This window comes from Bombyx mori, chromosome 14, assembly GCF_030269925.1.
Source record: "Bombyx mori chromosome 14, ASM3026992v2".
NCBI lineage: Eukaryota > Metazoa > Arthropoda > Insecta > Lepidoptera > Bombycidae > Bombyx > Bombyx mori.
Window position 1 is genome coordinate 7,249,963 of NC_085120.1, and position 27,158 is coordinate 7,277,120.

The following is a 27,158-nucleotide window of genomic DNA, read 5'->3' on the forward strand; positions in this document are numbered from 1 at the left end:
ATATATATTCGAAATGATTTACTTAGATATGGTTTTTCAGAGGTTGTAATGAATGCTAGTTATGATGATATAACCGACCATGACGATGCAAAAAAAATAACCACCATTACGAGACAATGGGATGACATTGAGAATGCAACCAACGGTGGAATATAATTATGTTAACACGCAATTACTGTGGCTAAACTGTTGGAGCAATCTTACAAAGATTCCAGATCATTCTAATTGTTGCTTCTGAAATTATTGTGTTAAAAGATCTTTAGTTGGTTATTTATAATCGTATGTAGTGGCTTGTTGATATAATACCAATATTTGCAAGTTAGGCCTCCCCGAATGTGTACCAGAATCCTTCCGATTTCTTTAGTGAAGAAAATCTACGTTTCAATGAGGTAGGACAACTAATGACGAATGCAATAAAGACTAATCGTGATTTAAGTTGGGCAGCGGTATTCATGTCGTTGTCTGAGTTTCAATAATCGCTTCATATTAGATGTTCCGTTTTTAGCTAATAATAATAAATTGTAAGCAATGTGTTATAGGCCTTAAGAAATTTGAAAAAAAAAGTGTTAGCCGTTTAAATTTTGTAATCGTTAACAATATAAACTTAATATAGGCAGATGGTCTAGTGCCTTTCAGACAATATCAGACCATTGAAATTTGTTACAATCATACAGGGACGACTTTATTAATAAAACCCGTTAAAACTAAATAAATTGGTAGTAAATGTTTATTGAGTATCTTCAAGACACGTTCCGTTGGATACAAGACGAAGCGTAAAATGTGTTCGTAAAAATCTGACGTCAGTTCTAGAAGTGTGCAACCTCCGCCTTCATCGGACCGGTTTGTGTCTACAACATTTACATACCAAATAACGCAGGTCAAAAGTTTGAAACGAGCTTTATATTCACAAAGCGATTTCAAGAAGCTCTTTCAAACATGGTATGTTTGTGTTTTAATCTAAATTTGCCATGAATTTTGTCGTCAGACGACTATTTATTTATACAATATAAAATTTAACGACCCAATAGATATTTGAGTCACAAAAACTATCAGTTGAATTATTAAATTATCCTTAATTCGTGTTCAATCCAATACATGTTTAAATTCGTTTGATTCAGTACTGTGTGTAAATGTAGAATAAAAAAAGCGACAACTCAATTGTAAAAAGACTTTATAAACACTAATGTTCACACGTATTCGTCACTTTTGTCGAAAAGTGAAATTCAAATCAAATTAGTACGGTTTTTGTGGATTCGCTCTGGAGACCACGGAAGGTTACTACTGTTTCTATAATACAAAAGCACAAGTCAATCGCCGTGGGTTATAAATTAAGCAAAAACGGGGAAGCATTCTAATAATTTTGAAAGCTGTTTTAATACTTTTGAATTTAACGTTTCTCGTACGACAAGACAGGTTAAGCGACATATTTGCACGTCTCAAAATGCATCAAGTGAGTCATGATATCTAATAAAATATGCGGCATTATGCGGTTGTATTCTTTCAATGCAATGCCGTGACCAATTCAGGTGAACAGTAAAGTAATTGTTACAATAGAGGTATGTCATTTTCTGTTGTGGAATAATGGTTTTTTATTGTGTTGTACGATTGATTGTGAATATAAAAATGTTTCATTTAATATTGTGGTTCTGATGATTATTCTAATCCTATATACCATACTGATCTACTACTTACCATACAGTGGAGTGAGTTTACATAGATTTTGTTATTTGTGCTAACATTCAGTTTTAGTTTAACTTGTTTACATGGACTTCTTCTTTTTTTTATTGCGTGGACGGATATTCATACTCAGCAGTGGGATGAAAGGTAGGTAGCTTATAATCTCTTCGAGGGCTCATATTATTTACATACTGAACTTCGTCAAAATTGGTACAGTGGTTTAGGTGTGTGCAATTCATAGAGAGCTACTTTTGTAGCTATTAATAATATTACGAATATATTAGGTATGTATGTAGGTACTCGTATATATTTAACTATTTAATGTACAGTGAATTATGTTTCCGAGAAATATTAAAATGACATGTTTTATTTTATTGAATTCGCTGGTTCGGTCTAGTTTAGGGGTAGGATAGCCGTAATGCAAATGAGCTTTTAAAACTCATGTTTCAAGCTGTGATGTCTAAAATTCAACATGTAATGATTGTAATAGTCATTTGTCACTAATTCCCCCAAATCGAGTGAAATCAAAAATATCTCTTATTCTAAAATCGAATATTGCGGTCATCTTGGACGTTGGTGGACTGGACTAATAACAACATATTTATCGGATGCTTTTACAATACTGTAATAGAGAGTAGTTGCCTTGGAAACATCATAAATAAATTTATTAGCTTAACCAATTCAATTCGACGATCACGAATCCATCGTGATGGGCCCTCGTCTAATTTTATTCTATGCCGAATCCTAATAGACGCTGTAACGGATGAAAAATAGATGTATGGCGATTTCGACATACCAAGAAACGTAAAATTTAATCATATTTATCTGCCGAGTTCTGAGCAAACAAAATCTACTCGTACTGTACAGACAGTACTCACCAAGAACTCTAATAATTTTGTTTTGTACACATTATATTATATTTAATTTAAACAATAATAATTATAATAAACAGATGACGTGGATTACTTTTTAGCACGCCTTTATTATTCTCGTTTTTTAAAGAATTAGTTAAACTTAAGTGAATTAATTTATACCGCAATCATTTAGATATTTTTGAATCCAAATATATCGGAACTATACATATAACATATACTGGTGGTAGAGCGTCGTATGAGTCCGCACGGGTAGATACCACCCTGCCTATTTTTGCCGTGAAGCTGTAATGCATTTCGGTCTGAAGGGCGGGACAGCCGTTATAGTGTAAAAACTGAGACATGAGAACTCATGTCTCAAGATGGGTGGCGGTATTTACGTTGTAGATGTCTTATGGGCTTTGGTAACCACTCAACACCAGGTGGGCTGTGAGTTTGTCCACCCATCGACGCAATAAAAAAAAAGAAATCAAATGATACATCCTCCTCAAGATCTAACAGGCCAGAAAACCTTATAAGACATGATAAGCCTTCGGCTATTAACCAGGAGACAATCCTCGAGTTATGATTACTTCTAATATTTTGTCTTTTGCAGTACTAACTCTCTCAAACTTTTTAACTTTACTAGGAATTTATATTTTAAATACAGATGGTTACGCAGTGAGTCCTAGCACTGGTGCCACCTTTCTACCTATTCATACTGCAATAATTTTCCGGTTTTGAGACTAGTCCAATAGTAAATTGAAACTTTGATATCATGTTTCAAGATGCTCGTCGCATTCAGGTCGTTCTTTCTATGTGCTCTGGGAACCATTCAACAAAAAATCTAGACGAGATTAGACGGCAAGACCGAGGCTAGGTATTCGCATCTTGCACACAATTATTGTACGCGTCTGATTAAATCTACACAGGAACATGACTAAGCGCTAGTAATAATGTCCTAAGCGGTGTCCTCTCGACAGCTATGTCATGGTTACGAGGAAAATTCAAAGGCAGCAAGTACGTGGAATCCCATGTGTGAAAACATTATTCATTAAATTTGACGATTTTACCCGTTCCAATTGGCGCTACGCAGAAAACATTGTTCGCTAACGACTTAGACGAATGCAGCATTGTATATGGATTGAATTTAGCGATATTGTACGGAGAATGGCTTACTGGTTGTTTGTGTCCTTAGTACTTTCAAAATCAACACCAGGTGGATCTTAAAAACCAAGCCTTGTTTGAATTTATTGTACGTGTCGAACTTAAAAATCTCTTTCATTTACTAAACAAAGGAAATAATGTATTTACGAATACGTACCCGATTACGAGCGTACGGGGTTTTGTCATTGACGTATTTAAATTTAAATAGTATGTAAAACTGAATATGTAGTAATATTTAAGTGCTTTATTTTCCTTTACCAAGTTTTTTTTTTTATTGCCGTATAGGCAGACGAGCATACGGCCCACCTGATGGTGAGTGGTTACCGTCGCTCATGGACGTCAGCAATGCCAGGGGCTGAGCCAAGCCGCTGCCTACCGTAAAACCGTTTTCACGAGGTTGAAGCGAGTGTATTATATATGACTGTTCCTTCAAAGCACATCGCAAGACTGCTTCACTACAGAAATTGTCAGGATGGTGGTACCAGTCTGTGCGGACTTGTAAACCACCAGTAAATGCCGATTAGTGGTCGCAGAACGCTGTTATAATTATTTTTTTATTTTATTCCTACCTAAGCTTACCCTTGAGAGGCTATATAAGAGTGGCCTTAACTAATAGGTGAGCTCACGGGGCTCAAACGACGAGAACGATGACCGGTGCTTGAGGTACCTAAATGCACCGTTAGTGGATCGGGAGGATCCGAAATGACGTGTTTGGGGCGACGTCGACTGCTTTCTATTCTTTATAATTAATACTCAGAGACAGCTCTTTTCATTCTATGGTGAAGCCCTTAGTTGCCTTTTGCCACCCACGGGAGAAGATAGGGTGGTGATATTTTAAGTGCACATCACATAGTCGAACATTTTTGGATATATTTAGAGCTTCAAAGCGTTTAACAAACTGTTATGGGCGTCATGTTTCGTCTTGAATCCTAATCGACTATTGCATTGAACACCTGTGCAACCCAATTCAGCCACATTCGAACAAGTTAGTATGCACATCTGCTCCATCGCCTATTTGTGACGAATTGGACATGGAAGATTTCACGTACATCAAACATAAGATTTATGAATTTGTTTCCGTGTAACGATCGACGATTTGTTTATGAAGTTTAAGCAATTTTACGTTGGCACTGTATGATTCTAAAATTGATCATTGTAATTTAATTTTTATTTTATGAGGTCTTCTATACTACAAACTTTCTCAAAGCCGTATTGTTAATTCATACACACAATTATCGATTTTTCGAATACATACTCGCGGCCGAAGGCGATTGTAGTGTAACATTGTTTTTTTTTATAAAGTCAATACATTTATGTGCCAAGTATTGGAATAATAGATAAAAAATAATAATAAATAACTGGAAACAAATGCACGCTCATCCGGCCGCAATTTAAGATTCCCTGTGTTATGAGTACCATGGACAATAGGTACTCAGACAAAGCGGAAACAAACCTGTTCATCACACAATGTTGGCACGATATCGGAATCGAAGGCACGACCATCGGCGCAACAGTCAGAGTTGCTAACTATCGCATCACCGAGTCAGACAATCATTGAAATCAAACGTTAGATTATATTTTTTAAATACCAGAACGAGATACATTACTAGTTTTCTATAACAAATGAAGGATGTCATAAAGCAGTTATGCATAAGAAATAACATTGTTTTCGCATTACGTGGCTGATACGAGGAGGCACACACGGGCTTGGCGTCTTACACAACGCACATGTTTGAAAAAGGTGTTACAAATATTGGCGTTTGTCATGTACGGGCGTTGTTACTTTGAGATCGTTTTTTTTTTTGTTGTTTAGAATGACTGTCAACGAACTGGTACGTGCGACAGAATACGAAACGAGACATTCGAAAACACTTCATTGTTGTGACCACTTTCAAAATGCTTAAGAGAAAATATTTGCACGCCTTAATGATAATCAGATTAGTTGCAAATTGTCACCGAACAAAAGCGAATCGTTTTTGCAAAGGAAATAAGTTTCTATTTTGTACGAACGAAATATATTTCTGTTATTAAATTCTATTACTCATATATTTTTTTAAATCGCATGTACGTAACGTGAATCGATGCGTGTTTCACACATACTTTCCATTAATCTTTCGTTAGCAATGGTTTACATATTCAATGTCATAACAGAGAGTTACGTTTAAAACCGTCTGTTCATCTGCCTAAAGTAAAATATTTATTTTAATTTTATAAAATATGTTATGCTAGGATTTAATTTTTAATTAGGAAAACTGATAACAAGTGACTGCCCATGCCGGTGTCGATGCTTACAAGTAGCGAATGAATGTGTTTAATATTTTTAATTACTATTAAAATACAATGTTGTTGAACGGAATAACTAGCAGCTCGTGTTTTAAGCACGTTTATGTCGGTATCACTGTCTTGCTTATCTCTGCTCAGAATATTCTTAAGTTCCCGCTTAAAGGTCTCCAGAACTCAAACATTTTATTTATTTAAATTTTTTTTTTATACGCCATTTAATTGTGCTCTATAAGATCCAGTAGAATGTGTGTTCGTCAACCCGTGTATATACCTCTACAAAAAAAAAAATAGCTGCGCTTCATTTCTAAGTCAGTGTCAGAGCCCATAGATATCGCCACATGAATACTGTCACACACTATATTGAAAGTTAAATTTAAGTCCCAAATTTTATGTAGGTATCACCATTGTTCTGCTCTTCAAACTCGAAAGGATTTTTGATTTGATTGGTTTGCGGCCGAAATAGGCAAGATCGTAGTATCATTCCGTGTGAGTTCTCAATACGCTCTACCAGTATATAAGTAGTCGAGTACTGGAAAATTCCGCTACTTTATACGTAATTGCATTCCAAATAAACAGTTAAGACGGCACTAAAACTAATTACTCAACACATTAGTTGACGATTACGACCAATGAACTGAGAAAACTTGACCCCTAAATGTAATGCGAAGTCTAGCTGGATAGAAATATAGAAAGGCTTATTTGACTGAACTATGACCAAATTAAAATTTTCAAATATTTAATGTTGAGAAAGTACCTACCATTTTTCACAAGGTAGCTTTTAAGTTTAGGTAAATAAAAAACGTTTTTTTTTATGTTGTCTCAGCATTCACTATATAAACATTGCCGACAAATAGGAAGTCCTTATCAAAGTTAGCATAGATAGGACTTTGATTTAAAACATGCTGTGACCGTAAACAGTTTAAATACGTGAGTCATAAGCATAGTCTTAGTATACATTGACATTTTTCAAATTTTTTTTTGTAATAATTACATTTTTATGATAATATCACTCATTTACATTTTGTACGAATTGTCGATAATGCTGTAAGAGTGAAACCTGCTGGGTAAATGCAGATGGAGTGTACGATGCTGGACTCAAATACAACGATCAACCCCCCTAAGCCACCCAATGCTGAGTGTGGGTTTCTTTCGTGTTTTCTCATTTCTTACGGTTTTGAACAACGCGCATCCAGACCTTCCTCGCGGTTCTGACTAAATAATCAGTCCATTTCTATTATTGTCTACGTGTGTTTCTGCATCTAGGATGTATTGACAATTGTCTGACATTTGTCTATTCTGCGATATTTATTATCATCTCTCCGACCTGCCAATTACCTCTTTAAGCATAATCCAATAAACTAGCAGTATAACACAGATAAACTCTATGTTTCGTACTCATGGCGAAGGAAGGCGTGTAGGCACATTAGTTAGATGGAAGGAGCATTGCTAAGTTGCCTACTACCTAACTGGACTACTAAGGACTCAGTCCATTACGTTATCTGACTGAGTACACACACTAGCTACTCAGTTATTCTGAGATTCACTATTCAGCTCACCATTGGCCTATCGTCAGTATACATTTTTAAAGCGCTGAGAAAAAAATCTTGTGTTTTATTGTCATTGACATATCGTCGCTGTCAAACCAAAATCTGTTATATGCAAGAACTCATTTTGAATTAACGAGTAAAAACATTTTCGTATAAAATTTTATATGAAGGTGAATTTTTAAGAACTATATCAAATGAAAGCTATAGATAAATATTAAAGCTATAGACACATAACAGTTTTTTTGTATACAGTAGATAGGGCTGTGAACTATACGAAAAAGTCAAAAAGTAAAAATCTCAAAAAGTGCACATAGCAGATTTTGGTTTGACTACGACGATATTCGAAGCAATATAATAACAATAAAAGCGCGATAGTAAAACATAAAATTAGTTTTACAAATACTGTTTATATTTAAATTTACATGTATTCCATAATCAGATACTTTCCCTCTACGGGTATTCAATTTAAGCAAACGAGATTATCGTGACGAACATATTACGCGCATAATATTTTGAACGTCAAATTCTCTAACCGCTAATGAACGTACGAGGACAGCCTAATATTGTTCGAGCTGTTGAATAATGTGTGCCTACGTGTTTACTTACACGATTAATTATTGAATTACCAGTATAGCTTACGTAAGTACGATACATGTTAATTAATAACAAATTTGCCTGAAATTAGTTAATTAGTTGAAAACATCACCGATGCTGAGAAGGTTAGTAGAAATGAGCCGATTCCGTCGCCTTCATCTGTTCTCAAGAGAAAACAGTTATTTTATTACTGCACTTTATTAATATGCTTTTATTAACTGCACACGTATGTATGTATGTTTGTAACGGAATCTTTGAACATGGTTTTGACCCCCTTTAAAACGTCAGATTAACTCGAAATTTGGCATACTTATTAAGGACTGATGACAATTCAATATTAAAAAAAATATTGAAAAAATTTAAATTCAACTAAAAAATGAAAAATAAATAATAGTTTAAAAAAACAAAATTTTTTATTTTTATTTTTAGTTGGAATTCTATAAAAGCGTTTTGTTTTTTGTTTTTTAAACCTTTTTTTTTCAATTAAATAAAACTGGTGTTAAGCGAATTTGTGGTATGTCGTTCAAGGTTATCAATGTCCAGTCAGCGAATAGTCAATTGAGGAGTACGTAATATGTACAATTTTAACTAGTCCAAATTCGAATTCTGTTTTTGACTTTGCGAGATATATCGACGAGTATGCTTTCGTTCTAGTCGATGTACTAGACAATAAAATAGTGAAAGCTTTGGTTGAAAATGTATTGTAAATAAAACCTACTTACTGAAATAGAATGAAGGGCGCACAGTCTTGGCAAAGAAACGAGACTATTAGACGCTTCAATTGTGATATTAATTGATCGTATCAAACATCGCAGACAAAATACTGTACAGACGTAGATCTGTTTTGTTAAAAGCGTCTTTTTCAAATTGTATTGTAATAGTTTTTGTTTAAATCATATCTGCTAATGATACTATTGAGATACCTAAAAATTTAGGGCGATTTTGTAAAAGACCTTTTACACTTTGTCGACTGTCAAAATAGCAATTTAATGATCTATCACAAAGTTTTGGACCGAGAATATTTGAACATTTGTAAAGCATATTGAGCTCCAGACTTACTCGGGTTTTACAATGTAACCTTTAAACCGAAACGAGTGATTCTGATGTGGTTCTGTGTGCGTAGAGAGAAGATGCATGTGACTAGGAGATGTATGGAAATGGTAGTGCAAGATAGAGGGGGAAGAGGTCGACCGAAGAAGACATGGATGGAGTGTGTGAATGACGATATGAGAGAGAGAGAGGAGTGAGTGTTGAGATGACGGCTGATAGAAGAGAATGGAAGAGAAAAATTAGCTGTGCCCACCCCACCTAGTGGGATAAGGTGGAGAAAAAGAAGAGAGTGATTCTGATGTGGAAATAGACAGAACCGTTGTAGCAACCCGTAGACGCACAATACGGTATATCACTAGTATAACAACAAGTATGGACCTCGAAACGTTAATTAAAATCCAATTTCGTTGAAAGACAGTTGTATAAATAATAGTGTAATGTAAATTCAAGTTTAACTGTATGAATATTAACGCGGTCGTTTACAACTTTGTTAAACTTGTTTTTTTCAATCAACTTCACTTCGGATACCCCTCCCTTATGGCGAAGTATTGAATTACCAGGAAATTTGATGTGTAAGGCTGCAGTGTTCGGTGGTTTTTATGAATAATAATTTTCCGGGGCATAGAAACGTAATACACCTGATTATGGACGCGGCTTAATCTTGCAATTATTTTAATTCCCTATATTCCCAAACAACGGTTTCCGTGTAAAATAATTTCGAGCCCTAGTAATTATAATGATTAGAATATGTAGGTATGTTAATTTCTAGTTGATACCGTTATATATTCATTCTTATAGCACTTTAATTATTCTCGCTTCTTTTGAATCTCTTGCAGTACTTCATTTTTCATTCAATCGTACGCTACTCCTAGCTCTATACAAAATATATAGTGAAACTCGTAAAGTTTAAAGTTTATGTTAATGTTACTTAAAGTAGATTAACGGTTTTTAAACATAAGTGTTTTTTATTATGCGTACGAATTGCAAAAATATTTTATTTATGCCTTAAGTAGCTTATTTTGCGTAAAATGTCGATAAACGTTGAGCTATTTAATGAAATATTTTCACGGAAATGCGAAATTAATATTGTGATCGAATATCCTATTACATGAAATTTCTCGTAAGCATTTATCAACGTTTAATAATAATCATGATAGGTTCTGAAGAGTGATTTTCTAAAACATAAGGCTAATAAACGCAGAATTAGTTTTATATTTATGAAAAATTACTAGGCTCTGTTGTTCGTCGTTCCACGAAACAAAGCCACCAGAAAATAGGTCAAAGTGGGGAGCTCACTGTGGGAAATTAATAGCCTTGAAACATGTCAGAGAAACACGATGAAGTAAATAAGTTCCTAATAGACAGCGAAATGTAGTACTGAATTTCATTCAAAAGCCCTCTTTTTCTTCCACAATATTCGAAACAAAAAAATAAGCAGTTCTTATTAACTTTCACACAAAGAATAAAACGACATTCACAAATGCATTTCGGATCACTATCGTGACGTTACGATTTCTTTTGACTTCGTAATCTTCTTTAGCTAAATCGTGACTTTCGAACGATCGGCCCGTAAATAAATGCCAAGTACTCACTTGACGGTCGGAACTTCGAAACGTCCGTCCCACATTTCTCCCTGTTGTAGAGCAACTTCTTGCAAACACGCCATGGTCCGAAGTAGCCTTGGTCGAAGTTTGGATTCTCCACTGTGGACAAAAAAAAATCTATACTAATATATAAATCTACACTGGTTTTTATGGATGTTCCGTTATAACTACTGAACCATGCATCCGATTGACTTGAAACTTGGTATCCATGTAGAAAATACATGTACTTAATGGATAGGCTAATATGAGAGTTGGACTTCCTACACCAGTTCCGGGGGCGTTAATGATGAGAGTCTTTGAGGGGGTGAGAAATAATAGTGTTAATTTTAAATGCCCAGCGAAGCAGTCGGGTACAGCTAGTCTTATATATGGCTGTTGGTGATTGTGTTCGGTCCACTAGTAAAACTGCAAGGCTTTTTTTTTTTTATTGCCCTTGTAGGCAGACGAGCATACGGCCCACCTGATGGTGAGTGGTTACCGTCGCCCATGGACTTCAGCAATGCCAGGGGCAGAGCCAAGCCGCTGCCTACCGCTAAACTTACCGCTTCATTATACATATGCCATATAAGTGAAGGCACTAAATGCAATTTCTTGAAAACACAATTACGGGACGCCATTAAAGCTTGTTGTAACTATGCCATAAAATATATATAACAAATGAAATAAGGAAGTTCCAAATATACCCTCCTCCAATTCTCTGTTTTATATTACAAAATTTTAATAATAAATTCATGGGAAAGAGATATTGCGTGTTAGTTTTAGGGATTATGGTGTTGATATTTTCTTAAAAGATACTGTGATTGGCTTGATTAAATTCGATTTAATCTAGCGTTTACTAAAACTAACGTTTACAGTTTTTAAAGTTCTTGTGATAATGTCTGACACGAGATTAAATTGTAAAACGTAGTTTTAATCGCGAATCATTATTATCAATTACGTCTCATTATAAATACTTGGTTTATCTGTAGCTTTGATCATGTGATATGTATTAATTATCAGAAATAACAAACGTTAGATATGTATTGTCACTAAACACCACCACCACCACACCACAAACACCATAGCATTAAGGATAAATAGAGAAAGTATCGCGTTTATTATAGGTTTTTTTTTATCTGTGTGATTTAATAATTGCATTATACCTTCAAATTTAATTGTATAATTACAAATATTTCCACGAAGACGTTGATGAATACGTTTATTGTCACGCTTGAAAATTTCAAGTTTTGTCGCCGCGGCCTCTTAAGTACACGATTGTACGTAATGAATAGTGTACGGTTAGCAGACGAAAGATGTTATAAAACGAATAAATATTTATTATTGATAATAAAAAAAAATTCGATACTTCAAGAATTATTATTCATATTTTTTATGTTAAAGTTTTGAAAAGTTTTGTTGACTTCAGAAAAGATATAAGTCTTTTACGGTTGAATCCGCATGTCATGTCATTTTTATTCATTTTCAATTAGCGAAATAAATTATACGAAAAATGATAATTGGTATTTTTAGTTCTAACGAGTGCCAGTCTGCACTGTGACTCACTGAAATTAAATTCACTTAATGAAAATGAAAATTACGCGTAAACTATTTAGAACTACTGCCCCATCCTAAAAACTGTTAGAGTAAACCTATATTTTCTTATTCTATATTACATATTTCTATATTTTTAAAGGTATTATTCTATTTAATAAAAGATATGTGAACTGAAAAGTGTGTGCGCCAATTATAACATAATGATTCTATAATGCATTTTTTTAGATTCCTAAACAATAGAAGAAGTAAGAACATTATTCGATGCAGCTACAGTATGTTTATATAGATAATAGATATAGATATAGTATAATAAAAGGATGTCACAAGATTTTTAGTGCGCGATCGCCTTGAGAGGCTATTTCAGCTTCACCCTAACGTTTGTAGGTGAGCTCGCGGGGCTCAACCGGAGAGTTGCTAACACTGACCCTAGCAAGAGCAGTGCTTCGCAGAATCTACCACCGGATCGGAAACGCGACCCACTGAGAAGATCCGGCGAGAAACTCAGTGGGCTGTGTCTATTGGTTAGTTCGCTCGTCGAGCCCTTCGTCGCAAGCGACGGGTTCGACGAGGACGGTGACCGGTGCTTGTGGTGCCTAAAAGCACCGTTAATGGATCAGGAGGATTCGTAATGACGTGCTTTGGGCGACGTCGACGGTTTACCATTCGCGTATTGCCTCAGCGGAGATCGGACCTTGAATTAATAGACAGGGTTGAAACGCGAACTAGCTTTATAGCCACAACCCGATTTACTTCAGATTCTAATAGGAACAAACACATTACAAACAGTAAATTTAAATTGAAATAAAAGATAAATGACAGATATATGTACTTTCTAAAATACCGTCGTGAACCCTGTAAAGGACACACACGATTTGCAAAGGTTTTTAACGTGTTATGAAGGTCGGCGACATTCTAAGAGAGGAACATACAAAGCAACCACGATTTCCTTCATGAGTACTAATTCAATTCGTACCGTGTTGCGAATTGCGTATTGTTGTTTGTGAAACTTACGAAGATATATACATATATTTGAAGTCGTCGTGGCCTAAAGGATAAGACGTCCGGTGCATTCATATCTAGCGATGCACCGGTGTTCGAATCCCGCAGGCGGGTACCAATTTTTCTAATGATATACGTACTCAACAAATGTTCACGATTGATTTCCACGGTGAAGGAATAACATCGTGTAATAAAAATGAAACCCGCAAAATTATAATTTGCTCTGCTAACAACTTAACACCAAGTTGGTCTAGAGGTCGTTTCCACTAATGCAATAAATAAGTTGGAGCTAGCTCTTGAAGTTACAACAGTAGTACGCTTTTTTAAATGTTCAAAATAAAAACGTCTATTAAATTTAAACTCAGATATATTGGTGTCTTTTTATGAAAAACTTTACCGAATCGAACAATTGTCGAGTATTAATTGACGTAAGCGGAAATTTCTTGAGGGCGTAATTACGTGATTTAACGGAAGGTCACGATGTAATAGCTCGTGAAACGGCATATGCACATCATTAGCGATGTAATGACTCAGATGGCACGTGTCAATTGAGTTTAACATGACCAACATTCATACACACAACTGTCGACTCGTGTATGTTACGATTGAAATTACTTCGCAGATCCTTACAGATATGACTAAGGGCCGTTCCATTCGAATTTTGTTAAAGAGCAGCACAAAGCATTCCTGATTTCAATTGATATCGTGCCCTTATGACAGTTCGCATATGCTATAAAGTATCCCATAGACGCAATCGACTGAGTTTCTCATCGGATCTTCTCAGTGGGTCACTATTCTGATCCGATGGTAGATTTTGCGAACCACTGCTCTTGCTAGGGCTACTGTTAGCTAATTGTTACAGGCCCGTGAGCTCACCTACACATTCGCGTGAAGTTGGAATTAGCCCCTTAAGCTACCAGCAAATAACTAAGGGAAAAATATATAGTATGGGTAACAATCATGTCACTGCTATGTAGGGCCTTGGCCTTAGCGATTTGTTTTAATTTTCCGTAGCTAAGATGAGCATTTTCAAGAATACAAAGACGAGATGAAAGATTTGATATGATGATCAAGAGATTATTTGCTGTATTTGAATAAACACGCTCACTTCCAAATCTAGTTATTGAATGGTTTGCTAGACGCCACAATTGTTGTACTGTATAATTGATTGAAATACATTGCGGGCTTATATACTCGAGAAAATTGATACCTGCTTTCCGGGTTTGAATCTCGGCCTGTTAACATTACACACGAATGCACTGGCCGTCTCATTCAGTGAGCAATGGATATATCAAAGGGAACCGTTTCCAAAGCCTAAATAAACCAGTTGCATATCTAGGGAATGACAAAACCAGTTCAGTAACTGGTATATTTTTTCCGGGTTTATTAACGAACTTCCGTTTTATCGATTATCATTCATAATTTCTAAGATAAAAATAAGGATATAAATTAACGACGTTGCCTAATCATAAAAGAAGCATCTAAGTATTTTTTTTATTCAAAATCCAACGTACCAATTCAAGAAACACCTGTTTAATTACTTCAAATATGTTATGAACGAATTACTCATGCAAGATGCTAGTAGCTACACGATTTTAAAATACACACCAGAGTTTTCAACGAAACCGAAATTGTTTGCGTAATTGAAGACACCGAGTTAGATTGTCGAATGTATATTTTTTAAAGCATTCGTGACGCGTTCGTAGCCGGTGCAGCGAGCATAACATAACTGTTTGAGAAACGGCACACAACAATAAGCTATAAAATGACGCGATAAAAAACGATTGTTACAGTGGTCCTGGTTAACCGATAGCCTAGATTTTAAAGAACGATTCTGGGATTAATGTTTAAAAGGGAAAATACCGGTAAGTATTACAGGTTGTTTAAAATATCAACATTCACAAATTCGTTTTGTCTTAAAGTCTAATTAATTTTATAACGGTAATTTGTCTCTGTAAATTAACTTAAGTCGGTGGCTAATTATTTTCGTGTATTATGATGACCCGGTGTTAAGTGGTCACTGAGGCCATAGATCAAAGCGTAAATTTGACGGCACCGCATCAGTTGACAATATCTGTGCTAATATTATAAAGCTGAAGAGTTTGTTTTTTTGAACGCGATAAGCTCAGGAACTATGTACATATATCCTAACACCAGTAATCGTAACAATCCATGAGTGATAGTAACCACTCTTCATGATGTGGGCCGTGTGCTCGTCTACCTACAAGGGCAATTAAAAATAATAATAAATACTATCAATAATAATCAGAATGAACTTATTCCAAGCCGTGAGCACTAGTGATCAATTTAAATAGAAAATTCTGGTTATTCACACACATTTCAAAAATACACCCAATTGGGAAAGATCTATTTTAAAAAACACGAAATAAAGTAGCTTCTAGAATTAGCTATTGACGAGAATTAACACTACATTTAGCATCGGTGTCATGAACGCGTTACAATAAGTCTTTAAACAAAAAACCGTTGGTATTCATTTTATGGATGTACATCGTTCGAGGTCCGAGATCATTGTCTGTTAGTCAAAAAAGCTACGCCATGTTCACCATCGATGGGAGATACGGGCCGGCAGACCTCAACAACAGTTAATCTATTGTGACTCGTAACGATTTTAATATTGCGAACACAAAATTTAGAAGCAGTCGGTATCGAATTGATTGACGTTTACACTTCGTGCCATTTAAATGTAAATTACTTGTGGTAGGACCCTTGTGAGTCCGCGCAGGTGGGTACCACCACCCTGCCTATTTCAGCGGTGGAGCAGTAATGCGGTTCGATTTGAAGGACGGAGCAGCCGTTGTAACTACACTTGAGAATTAGAACTTATATCTCACGATGGGTGGCGCATTTACGTTGTGGATGTCTATGGGCTCCAGTAACCACTTAGCACCAGGTGGGCTGTGAGCTCGTCCACCCATCTAAGCAATAAAAAAAAATTAAATTATTGCATATTTCTGGTATTTACCTAGGATCTGTAGATAATGACAGTACGGTGTGATCCCGTTAATAAAGAAGGAACATAAGAACATCTACCTACTATTAGTCAGCTGTTTTTAGAACTCATTATTTTTATTAAAACATTGACAAATTCATTTTATCTCCAATCTTCCGTGACCGTTAATACTGTATAGTATTCGAAGCGTCGTATTACAAAATGAATAAAAAAACAGAGACACGAGAATGAATTGTAAAATTGCCAGTAGTTTTAGAATATTTATTTCTAGATTTTATTTGAGTTTATAAAAAGCCTGTTGAATTTAATAAAGATATATGTATTTACAGGTTTGTTACTGAGACACGAAGTTTTTTTGACTTCTCATTATAATACGTAGGTACCGGTATTACTGTGGGCGTAGATTATATTATTATTTCAAGTATAGGCTTATCTTTTGTTCTTGTAAAGTCTTATTGTAAAAGTATTTTTGACATAAGTTTTTATTGGCTAAGGTTGACAGACGAACGCAATTCTGGTGTGTACTAAATTGTATACTGATCATCTACCTTCAGGCCACCAACTTTAAAGATGAATCTACAATTTTTTATTACGGAAATTCGTTCATAACTGAAGTCCCAATTGCATTGATAAAACTGCTGTCCTATTGTTAACGCTAGAATCGGTTATAAGTTCCTTGGCGGTGCTCAATGGTTTGAGTTTAAAATGACTGTTCGGAGGATAACGAGGATCAAGAATTAGGAATTTAGTTGAGAAAACAAATGATATTGCGACTTTGGACGAATGATGAGCTATGGTAGCAGTGGTTCGAAAAAGCCAAGGTCCTATTCTCATAAAAGTCGGTCAGATTCACCATTAAGATTATGTTGTTGAATTTAAAAAAAAAACACATAATCGAAAGAAAAAAAAACGTACAAATTCAAAATTTTTAAATAAAAATAGACTATAACGTGATGCAAATTCCAAGAAAATAGATAACTAACCGATCCGGTAAAGTACAGTCGTGCAGCATGAAAAGTAATTTAGCAACGAAGTAAAAAAGTAATGTTTTTGACGAGGTTAAACGCACGATGTGTCTCGAATGAACTTAAAAACTCCATAAGCGCGCTCTCCGGCACATCCACAACTTTTGTGACAAAGGTCTGTGAGGTCAACGACCTGTTTGGCGGGCGTGCTACATTTTTTAACATAGGTAGTATGCGCAGTGGACAGGTATCGGGCAAACGTAAACATTACGCATTCAGCCATTACATAATATATTTAATAGTATACGAGTTATAGCAATAAGCAATTAAAATGCAATCTGACCTTAATAATTGCTGTTAGTTAGGTCTGTCAGGATTCTCTGTATATTAATCACGTTTAATGGCGTCTATTAGATTATTTCTTTTTGCAGCGCTTAAATTCCAATACCATTACAGGGCGTATATTAATTTATTTCAACATTTGCGACATTATAATGTCAATTATACTTATATTACATTTATAATTTTTAGCATGATGGCACTACTTTTTCGAATGATTTGTTTTCGGGAAACAATGCTTCTTATAAAATTATAGAACGGCACGCATTTAAAATTAGGGTAGTGTTACTATGCTATTGATACTATCCTAATAATGCGGACAGAAAGTAGAGATGGTGATAGTAATTGGAAAAGGCTAGAATAACATTACTCTTTTTATTTATTTATTGCTTGTTGCTTACCGACTTCTAGGATTAATAGCATTAGTGATTATTTTTAGGTTCTCTTAGGAACTAGTTTAAGCTCTTTTTACTTATCAGTCTTGTTGTTAGTGTTGAAGATGCTAAATTTAGCCAGACATACTATTTGATAAATTATTACCGTGATCTAAATAAAAGGCAATTCTTTTTAATTTGAATGTCAATTTTTGTAATTATTAAAGTTGAAGTAAACAGTCTTACTTTTCGGTGACACGCCCAAACAAACACTGTTATCATTTTATTCAAAGAGATGGCTAAATGAAACATAGAGCAGTAACAACTGCAAATTCTTTATTGTTGTTGATATATTGGTTAATTATGCAGTACATAGATTTGATGCTTTCATGCTACTTATAGTATAAAATAAATAATGTAAACGAACATTTACTTACAAAAATAAGACTGTGGAGAGTATCGTTGGTCAGAATCATCTGAAAAAATTAGTATTTGCTACAATTTTCATACTGTGCCAAAGCGATTAGTGATATTTACAATTTAATACTGCATCTATTTATAGAATAAATTATTACAACTAAATACTAACTAATTTTTTTATATTAAATTTAATCTGTTATCTCATTTTGTACTTTTATTACAAAAACACCATCCTCTTCTCATTATCACACAATATAAATAATTATGCAGATGTGCATGATACATTATTCTACATCAATTAATTCATAACATTTAATTAATTATTATTATAACAATAAGTAGTGAATTAATAGCATTAATTAATTATATGTTAAATAAATTCAACTAAAGGTTTATTCAGTCTTATGCATTGAAATTTTATGTTTTGGTTTTTGAGATTGGCTTATGGATTCCTGTAGCAACTGACCATTGTATTCTAAGTAGACTGAGTTTATTTGCCCAACTATGTTTATTAAATTAAAGTTGACACTAAACTGAATGATACATGCCACACTATAAATCATACACATTTTCAATCCATAGTGAATACTTACAACTAAAGAAATATCCCCAAGCAGGTAGCCCTACAGCAACAGCTCCGACAACAAAGCATATGAAGCCGAGTACAACTACCGCTATCGAATACAGTATCTTTCCACTGGCCATGGCTGCATGACTCAGCCAACCTCATGAAATGCTCTAGAAAACATCAGGATCCGTTCATCGTATTTCAGATTGAGTAACTTTGCATCTGTAAAAAAAAACATAGTATTTATTAAATTTCAGTAGCCGATATACACTTCAATGTTCTGTTTTCGATATTTTAAAGCACTAGTCGGTTTGCATTAAGAGGGCACATATTTTTTTAATTACCACTCAATCATTTATGGAATTCTTAAGTATAATTTCATTTCATTTCATATCATTTGTAGCCAAAATTGATGACTACTTAGATCATGCACTAGTATTCAACAAGCATTGAACAACAGGTATTAAAACTGGTGTAAACATGATGTTTATTAACTAATATTTTAAAAAAAGTAACTATCTAATGTATAACTAATTTACTAAATTACTTAATACTTTTAGATTGTTTTTTTAATGCTGGCCTTGATTCATATTAATATTACTACTGATAATTATGGTATGAAATTTAAAAAAAATGTAAGTTTCATGTGAACTCTTCTGGTATAAAATCAATGTGATATAATTAGACATACATGATAGCAAAAAAAAATAACATTATGTTGGCATTTTTTAGAATAGAACACGTATTATGATTTAGATCTTTGTCATAATATTTAAGTACATACCTACGTTAACTACAAAGGAAGTCTAAATCAAAACAATTGACAAATCACGTACTTATATGTTCAAATCGCTGTCAAACAAATTCTTATTGGAGTTTAAAATTTTGCAATAATAATTAACTTTAAAGTAATTTTACAGTTTTAAACATGGAAAAAAATAAACAGTTATTCTAACGCAGCTTTTACTCACGTTTGCTTGACGATCTCGCCGCAAAGTCACACGGTGATCACTGAACTGTGCAAAGGCTACGTATTAATTTCCACTGTTGTTTTTAAATAGCAAACTTACTAATTATTACCACTATATATTTTTGGTGAAATCTTTTATCACTTTTTAAGTAACACTGAACACGATCCTAAATATTGAATCGTGAGAAACACCTCTATCAGTCCCTAGTCACCATCGAGACAAACTTTCGAAATGAAATATTTTGTTAGTTTAGTTTATTTTTAATTATTATTAAAAGAAACCTAGCTTAGTTTAGCATGTATATTTTTGATTGGCAAATAAAATATATACGTTTAGAAATAAAATAAACGTTTTCCAAAAAATTTGAAATTAAATATTCTCGTAATTGATTCTAAATCCACAAGCATCACTAACGCAAACGGTAGGCAAACTGGTTTTTTGATTTTGTGAACAAACTTGAATCCAGAGACTTTTTTTCGCTTCGTCTGGTTTCGGTTAGGCATAGGAAACAAAACTATACAGCCAAAATAGTAGAAAAAATCAACATGGTCAGAGAGTTAATTTGGAAATACTACGCTAAGCTGCCAGCTTCATAAAAAAAATAGCAATTGCAGTGACTCTTCAACAATATAATTGCTGAGAATGGCTTGTCATGTTCTTCTATTTAATCATTACATCTACTGAACTCTACTGATATGCTGATATGAATAGTTATGCTGTCTTTCCGATTATAAAAATTGTGATTATAATAATGTGTGCATTTTTCGAGGGAAAGAGTTGCTTGTGTAATTCTCTGATTCATAGAGTATTTGTCAATTTGTAGATCTAACAGAACGTAAATCAGTAACTAATTTCCTTGATTAATCTATTTGATAATCCAGGTGAACATAGCCTGTACAGCGAAATCTTTTTCACAAAGGCTGTCTTTTGTGTGAAAAGTTTAATGAAACAAATGAAAAATATAGAAATAATTTGATTATGGGATGAAATGTAATGAAATAACCTCTAAAATTCTGGGAATTACAGTAAATTCCCAAAATTTTCCAGTGACCTTATAGATCACGTTCCGTATCACTTCGTTCAGCGATTTTCTCTTTATTTCCCTCACTTGTGCACTTTCACAGAGCTAAATAGTTTATATGCCATCATTATTAAAACCGTAGAAACGAAAAATTAACAAAATAAAATAATTCACAAATCTTGACACTTTGCGTTCCGGCCATAAAGTAATTATGGGATGGTTTGTATGTAATAGAATTATTTTTTATATTTTATTATACTAAAATAATGTAAAAGCTTTTGCTTTTTAACCCCGAGGCAACCATCTATGCCATAGAAAGAAGTTTTTTTTTTTGTTATTGCTTAGATGGCTGGACGAGCTCACATCCTACCTGGTGTTAAGTGGTTACTGGAGCCCATAGACATCCACAACGTAAATGCGCCACCCACCTTGAGATACAAGTTCTAAGGTCTCAAGTATAGTTACAACGGCTGCCCCACCCTTCAAACCGAAACGCATTACTGCTTCACGACAGAAATACGCAGGGTGGTGGTACCCACCCGCGCGGACTCACAAGAGGTCCTACCACCAGTAATTACGCAAATTATAATTTTGCGGGTTTCATTTTTATTACACGATGTTATTCCTTCACCGTGGAAGTCAATCGTGAACATTTGTTGAGTACGTCTTTATACAAGTCTACGCTAAATCAAATCTACATGTTCTTACATCCGTACATATTCCTTTTCGTTTAGCCTAGCTCTTATTTAGTGATATTAATAAAGTTTCTCACTAACACTCCATTATGTTTTAAAATTGAAATTTTTATTGAACATTTTAATTATGTATATACGACAAGGAAGCCGCTTTTAATGTGATTACAAACAAATTTAATTATTTTTTTGTTGCAGAAATATATTTAATTTATTCAGGATACACCGTGAAATACGACAGTATCTCGTAGTATATATCTACCAATTTTCGCATCGAGGTCATCTATTTTCGAATCCTCGGTAAAGACGTTCAGATTATACAGTCGGTCACTCCTAGAACTTGCGTTATTAAACATCTAAAATTATTGTATATCATTTACAAAAGCATAGTACCTATTTAACTACATAGTATAAAATAGATTTATTTGTTACCCATCAAAGTTTTCATTCACTTTAGTACAAAAATGAGTTTCTTATCACAAATTGAAAGTAAAGAATCAATGTTTTTGTTATTTTTATTTGCTGGAACACTATTAAGCCCAGTTACCTCTGGTAAGTTTATGTTGGCATATTTTTTTAGTTTTGCATCCAAAGAACTTACATATTGTGAGTGAGGTCACTATAATATCTATGCAATTAAAATGCAGCCACCTACTTTTTAAAATTAGCATTATTTAATTCTAGGTACTGAATCATCTGTAAGCTTAACGGAAACAACGGTACGTTTAATGAAAAACTTTTCGTCATGTTTAAAAATTAACTTTTCAACGACAGGACTTGTATAAATTAACACTATTCTATTGAATTCTAGCTTCCGTCAATTGTCAACAATCAAGGAGACAATGGTACGTTAGAGTGTCATAAAATCTGTGGGTGTGACAGGTGTGTATTCTCTGTTTTTATTGCTTAAATGCTAAAAAAAAACGAACTCACGACCCACTTGGTGTTAATCGGCTACTGAAGCCCGTAGACAGTAACAACATAAATGCCGCTACCCACCTCTAGTGAGTTCTGCTCGGCGAGTAAATTAACCCTCAGACACAGCCCACTGAGTTTCTCGCCGAATTTTCTCAGTGGGTCGCGTTTCCGATCCGGAGGTAGATTCGAAGCACGGTGAAGCACGGCTCTTGCTAGGATTCGTGTTAGCAACATCGTCAGGTTTGAGCCCCATGAGCTCACCTACCAGCCCGGTGACGCTGACATGGTCTCTCTAGACCAGGGGCTCCCAAACTTATTTTGTCTACTGGCACTTTGAGAATAAATTTTTTTTTTAGCGCTCTCATTTTTGTACCTACTTAAAAACCACTATAGCGAGAGCTCAATGGGTGTCTAAGAGTCCTCCTAGATGAAATTACAAATCGCCTCCCAAGCCTCTACACAACACCTCCATTTTTTTCCTGGGTCTCTTACCGCCCCTCTTTAGGCCTATAGCGCCCACAAGGGATCGTTATCGCCCACTTTGGGAAATGCTGCATTTGACCATCAGCTTGGGTAGGCAAAAAAAAGTGAGTTCTAAAATTCTTCGCTTTTATCGTATAACGGCTGCCCCACTCTTCAAACCGAAACGCATTACTGCTTCATGACAGAAATAGAAATAGTGGAGACTCACGTCCCATCACCGTCCCATCACCTTAAATTTTAGTGTAATATAATCTGCTAATTTAAAAAATGATTTAGATCTTTAGCCCCGATAATTTAATGTTTTCAGAGCTTATATCTATGATGAGACGAAAAAAGAATGTGTTTTGAATAACAGTTACATCCTGCAGACGACTCTGGCTCAAAGCAGTGAAGATAGGTCCGTCACCAATTACAATCAAGGTTAGACTAATACAAGTTCATGTAGCTGAAGAGAACAGTAACTGATTTTAGTTAGGAAGAAAAAAACATGTGGGGGATATTCGTTTTGCTAAATTTAAAGGTTATTCTTAGTAGACATGTGTAAGTAATGCGAGTGATATTACTCGGGTAATATTACTCTACGATGTAATGCAACATCACACATTACGCGAAGGAAACAAACATCACACTATCACCCAACATGTTTCTTTCTTTGTCGTGTAATGTTGCTTAATACACGAACGGAACCGAGCGAGCGAGACAGACCGATCGACCCAATATAAATGAGCAAGCGACACGGAATTATTCCTAGTGATTTTGAACCGTATGTCCTGGCCGCTAGGTACATTTTTATACCTATGGTACGTCTGAATTTTAATATAGGTATTTGTGTTTATATTTTTCATGCGGCCAGCCGGTAGTTCCCCGCAAGTACTTACTTAATTTTTTATTCGCAACTTTTGTAAAATCGCTAGTCGCTCGTAATTGTTTAGTAATATTTCATATTAATTTTTGTGTTTGATTTGAATTACTTAAGCACTTGTTTGAAGATAGTTTCATTATTTGTTTTAATGCGTGTTTAATAAGTGAAAGAAATAACGCCGTCTAAATGAAAGTACAGTCCTCCTTGGATGCACTTTGAGGATATCGCGCCGAAACAATGCATCTACTGCTCTCGTATATTAACATTATTGTCGAGCTCAATTTGCAGTCTAAGTCGCCATATGAAATCCGTTCATCCCACAATAAATTATATTAAGTAAAAAATAAAATTATTATATTATTAAGTAAGTCAATCTCTGTCAAGTAATATAACAGTGTATTACAATACAAAGTTCATACTTTGTATTGTAATACACTACTGTAATGACACACCCGAATCATTACTTAAGTGATGTGTTGATACACATCACTTAGGTAATGATTCGGGTGTGTCATTACACATCACTTAGGTAATGATTCGGGTGTATAGATACAATGTATTCGTCGTCACAGTATCTATTGAACGCACCGAGTAATGTTAAGAGTGATGTGTAATGTTTTCGAGTAATATCACCTGTCTGTAAAAGTGATGTCATATCACATTACATTGGCAAGTGATGTTTTGCGCAAGTCTAATTCTTAGCCGACTTAACCTAATAGATGTATGGCTCTAATAAAGAATAATAATAAAAAAAAATGTTTATTCTTCTCAGGTAGTGATGGGATTATATGGATTGGTACCACTTATTACAGTTTTGAATTGTAACATAGTCGTGACTCAAATAAAGTCACAATTTCGATCGCCCGTCTGACGATATATAGTAACCATTAATAATTTAGAATTTAATAAATTTCATCAAGCATATTTTTTTCAATTTTTTTGTTTGTTTAACGCTGTGAAAAATACCTTAGTTTTATGACTTGTGGTATCATCTCCTCGTTACTGATAATATGCCGTGCCTCTAATTTTGAAATTTGTTGTAATGTCCTTTTTTCTGTTTTAGTATGTACATTACCCGAATAATAAGACAGTCTTTTTTATGTACAAAAATTGTTCCCAGATCACGATATGGCTAACGACGAAGGAATGGCAAGTAAGCAACTTCAATTTTATTTATTTTTTACTCTTTCTACATTATAGATCTCATTTTGGTAAACGTGTCGTCACCCCGCTTTGGAATATGCTCCATAAGTCTATGGTCATTAGCGAAATATGCAGCGGACATGTCATGTTGATGTCGTAGTGGCCTAAAGGATAAGACGTCCGGTGCATTCGTATTGAAGCGATGCACCGGTGTTCGTATCCCGCAGGCGGGTACCAATTTTTCTGATGAAATACGTACTTGACAAATGTTCACGATTGATTTCCACGCTGAAGAAATAACATTGTGTAATAAAAATCAAACCCGCAAAATTATAATTTGCGTAATCACGGGTGGTAGGACCTCTCATGAGTCCGCACGGGTAGGTACCACCACCCCGCCTATTTCTGCCGTGAAGCAGTAATGCGTTTCGGCTTTAAAGGTGAGGCAGCCGTTGTAACTACACTGAGACCTTAGAACTTATATCTCAAGGTGGGTGGCGCATTTACGTTGTAGATGTGTATGGGCTCCAGTAACCACTTAGCACCAGGTGGGCTGTGAGCTCGTCCACTCATCTAAGCAATAAAAAAAAACCCTATTTATGCGAAGTTTGAAAATGATCCTCAGTTGTAGAAAGCAGATTAGGTGTGTGTCTGCTAATAATGAATCCATTAGCGACGGTCCTGACATACAATAAAAAATCTTCTGATTTAGGTCGAAAATGATACACATAAACCGCGTGTCAGCTCCGATGCGCGACTGGAGTTTATTTTTATAAGCGTGTATATAGTTTCATTAATTTTTGATTTGATAAAATATTTTACATAACTAATACCATATAAATAATATACTTACATGCTGCATCTATTGTCAGGTATAATACAGGTATATAATAATATGATACTAAAATTCGTATAATTTTGAAATATTCTGCTGATAGGTCAAATGCAATATGACATACCTAGTTAAAATGACTGGAAAGTAATATTTTCAACATTCACTCACGTAGACATATAAATCATTGCTAAATATTGGTATACAAGTTCAATAGGTGGATAAATTAAGATTAGATGGAGCATTACAATCGTTCCTTATGAAGTAAAGTCCAGAATACAATGTGAAATGATTATGAAAATGTTGTTATTATTTATTTCAGAGCAAATTTTTATTGAAGCCGAAAAGTTCTTTCGTAGTATTATCATATCAGCTCTACTATTTGCTGGCTGCGCCAGCATCTGTGTTCTCAGCGCTAGTTTCTACTGCTGCCATATAAATTACAGGTACATATTATTAATAATAAAATATTGGAGCTTTGAATTTTCGTATATTATAATTACCTGCCATGTAACGGTAATTTTACGTAGGTACCTATTTTTTGTGCTTGATCAATTATTTCCCATACTGCCAGTGTTCAGTGCTCAATTGTTTCATTCCTAACAGAGTGAAGTGAGTGATTGAAACGTATTACTGCTTCACGGCAGAAATAAGCACGGTGGTGGTGCCTTCCTGTGCGAACTCACAAGAGGTCGCACCACCAGTAAGTTTAACTATTAAAAGGATTTAATTTAATTGTAGTCAAAATTATAAAACAACATTTAACGCGGCGAGGGACCAAAGACAAGAAATAAAAAATAATTGTATTCCTACGCATTATCTGACTGTTGACGGCTCCACGTTCAATTTTTTGTCCCAGTATGCACTACACCTGCATTCGCAGAAGCTCCGCGTTGATCTATTGCCGATGCGGATGAAGATGCCAAAAGAAATACGAAACATCCGCTGTTGTGGCTACGAATATTTGCAACATATTTGGTCTGGTCGCATTATCCCCTTAAAAAATACAATCAGACAAATCATAATAATATTTTCTTCTGTGACTTGCAGTGATCGAAAAATGGAGAGGGAGTTGAAGGCTCTAGCGAAAAAGTTGAATACGAAATATCATTCTAAAAAGTCGATTCGTAGGTCGCCACTTGAGCCTATTGAAGAAAGCTGTAACGTTGTAGTAGAAGACGCCGGTGTATTTGTTGTCTGTCTACAAGTGACCCCTGGGTGGTGCAAAACGGGAGCCGAATACATAATCGGTGGTAGGACTTGTCCGACTGGCTGGCGACCACCCTCCAACTAG

The 27,158-nt window shown here is 34.8% G+C and overlaps 2 protein-coding genes across 4 annotated transcripts in view; one reads left to right on the forward strand and one right to left on the reverse strand.

The window, feature by feature from the left end:
- Positions 1-20,347, reverse strand: part of LOC101744019 (uncharacterized) — a 31,909-nt gene extending 11,562 nt beyond the window's left edge. Inside the window, exons 1-4 of one of the 2 annotated variants that reach the window (XM_004922623.5) lie at positions 19,914-20,345; positions 18,968-19,164; positions 18,392-18,430; positions 10,762-10,872 (exon numbers count right to left, since the gene is read on the reverse strand). In XM_004922623.5, coding sequence (XP_004922680.1) covers positions 10,762-10,872; positions 18,392-18,430; positions 18,968-19,079 — 262 coding nt within the window. In that variant the 5' untranslated portion in view covers positions 19,080-19,164; positions 19,914-20,345. Of the gene's footprint in view, positions 1-10,761; positions 10,873-18,391; positions 18,431-18,967; positions 19,165-19,913 lie in introns of both variants that reach the window. The other variant, XM_012696358.4, reaches the window with a different exon arrangement.
- Positions 102-27,158, forward strand: LOC105842478 (uncharacterized). 2 transcript variants are annotated; one of them, XM_021352205.3, is made up of 8 exons: positions 102-1,556; positions 21,825-22,178; positions 22,311-22,345; positions 22,438-22,508; positions 23,335-23,447; positions 25,010-25,042; positions 26,187-26,310; positions 26,915-27,158. In XM_021352205.3, exons 2-8 carry the CDS (start codon positions 22,091-22,093, stop codon positions 27,156-27,158), a joined length of 708 nt encoding a protein of 235 aa, XP_021207880.2. In that variant the 5' UTR covers positions 102-1,556; positions 21,825-22,090. The 2 variants fall into 2 exon arrangements, with proteins under 2 accessions (XP_021207880.2, XP_037871199.1); XM_038015271.2 differs by lacking the exons at positions 102-1,556; positions 21,825-22,178 and adding an exon at positions 1,580-1,824.

What these genes read in the sequence shown, in the direction of transcription:
- LOC105842478 (XM_021352205.3), top strand. Translation starts at nt 22,091, where the DNA reads ATGAGTTTCTTATCACAAATTGAAAGTAAAGAATCAATGTTTTTGTTA. An exon ending in ATTAAGCCCAGTTACCTCTG is followed by an intron (nt 22,179 to 22,310) that starts GTAAGTTTATGT and finishes ATTTAATTCTAG; the next exon opens with GTACTGAATCATCTGTAAGC. An exon ending in TAAGCTTAACGGAAACAACG is followed by an intron (nt 22,346 to 22,437) that starts GTACGTTTAATG and finishes ATTGAATTCTAG; the next exon opens with CTTCCGTCAATTGTCAACAA.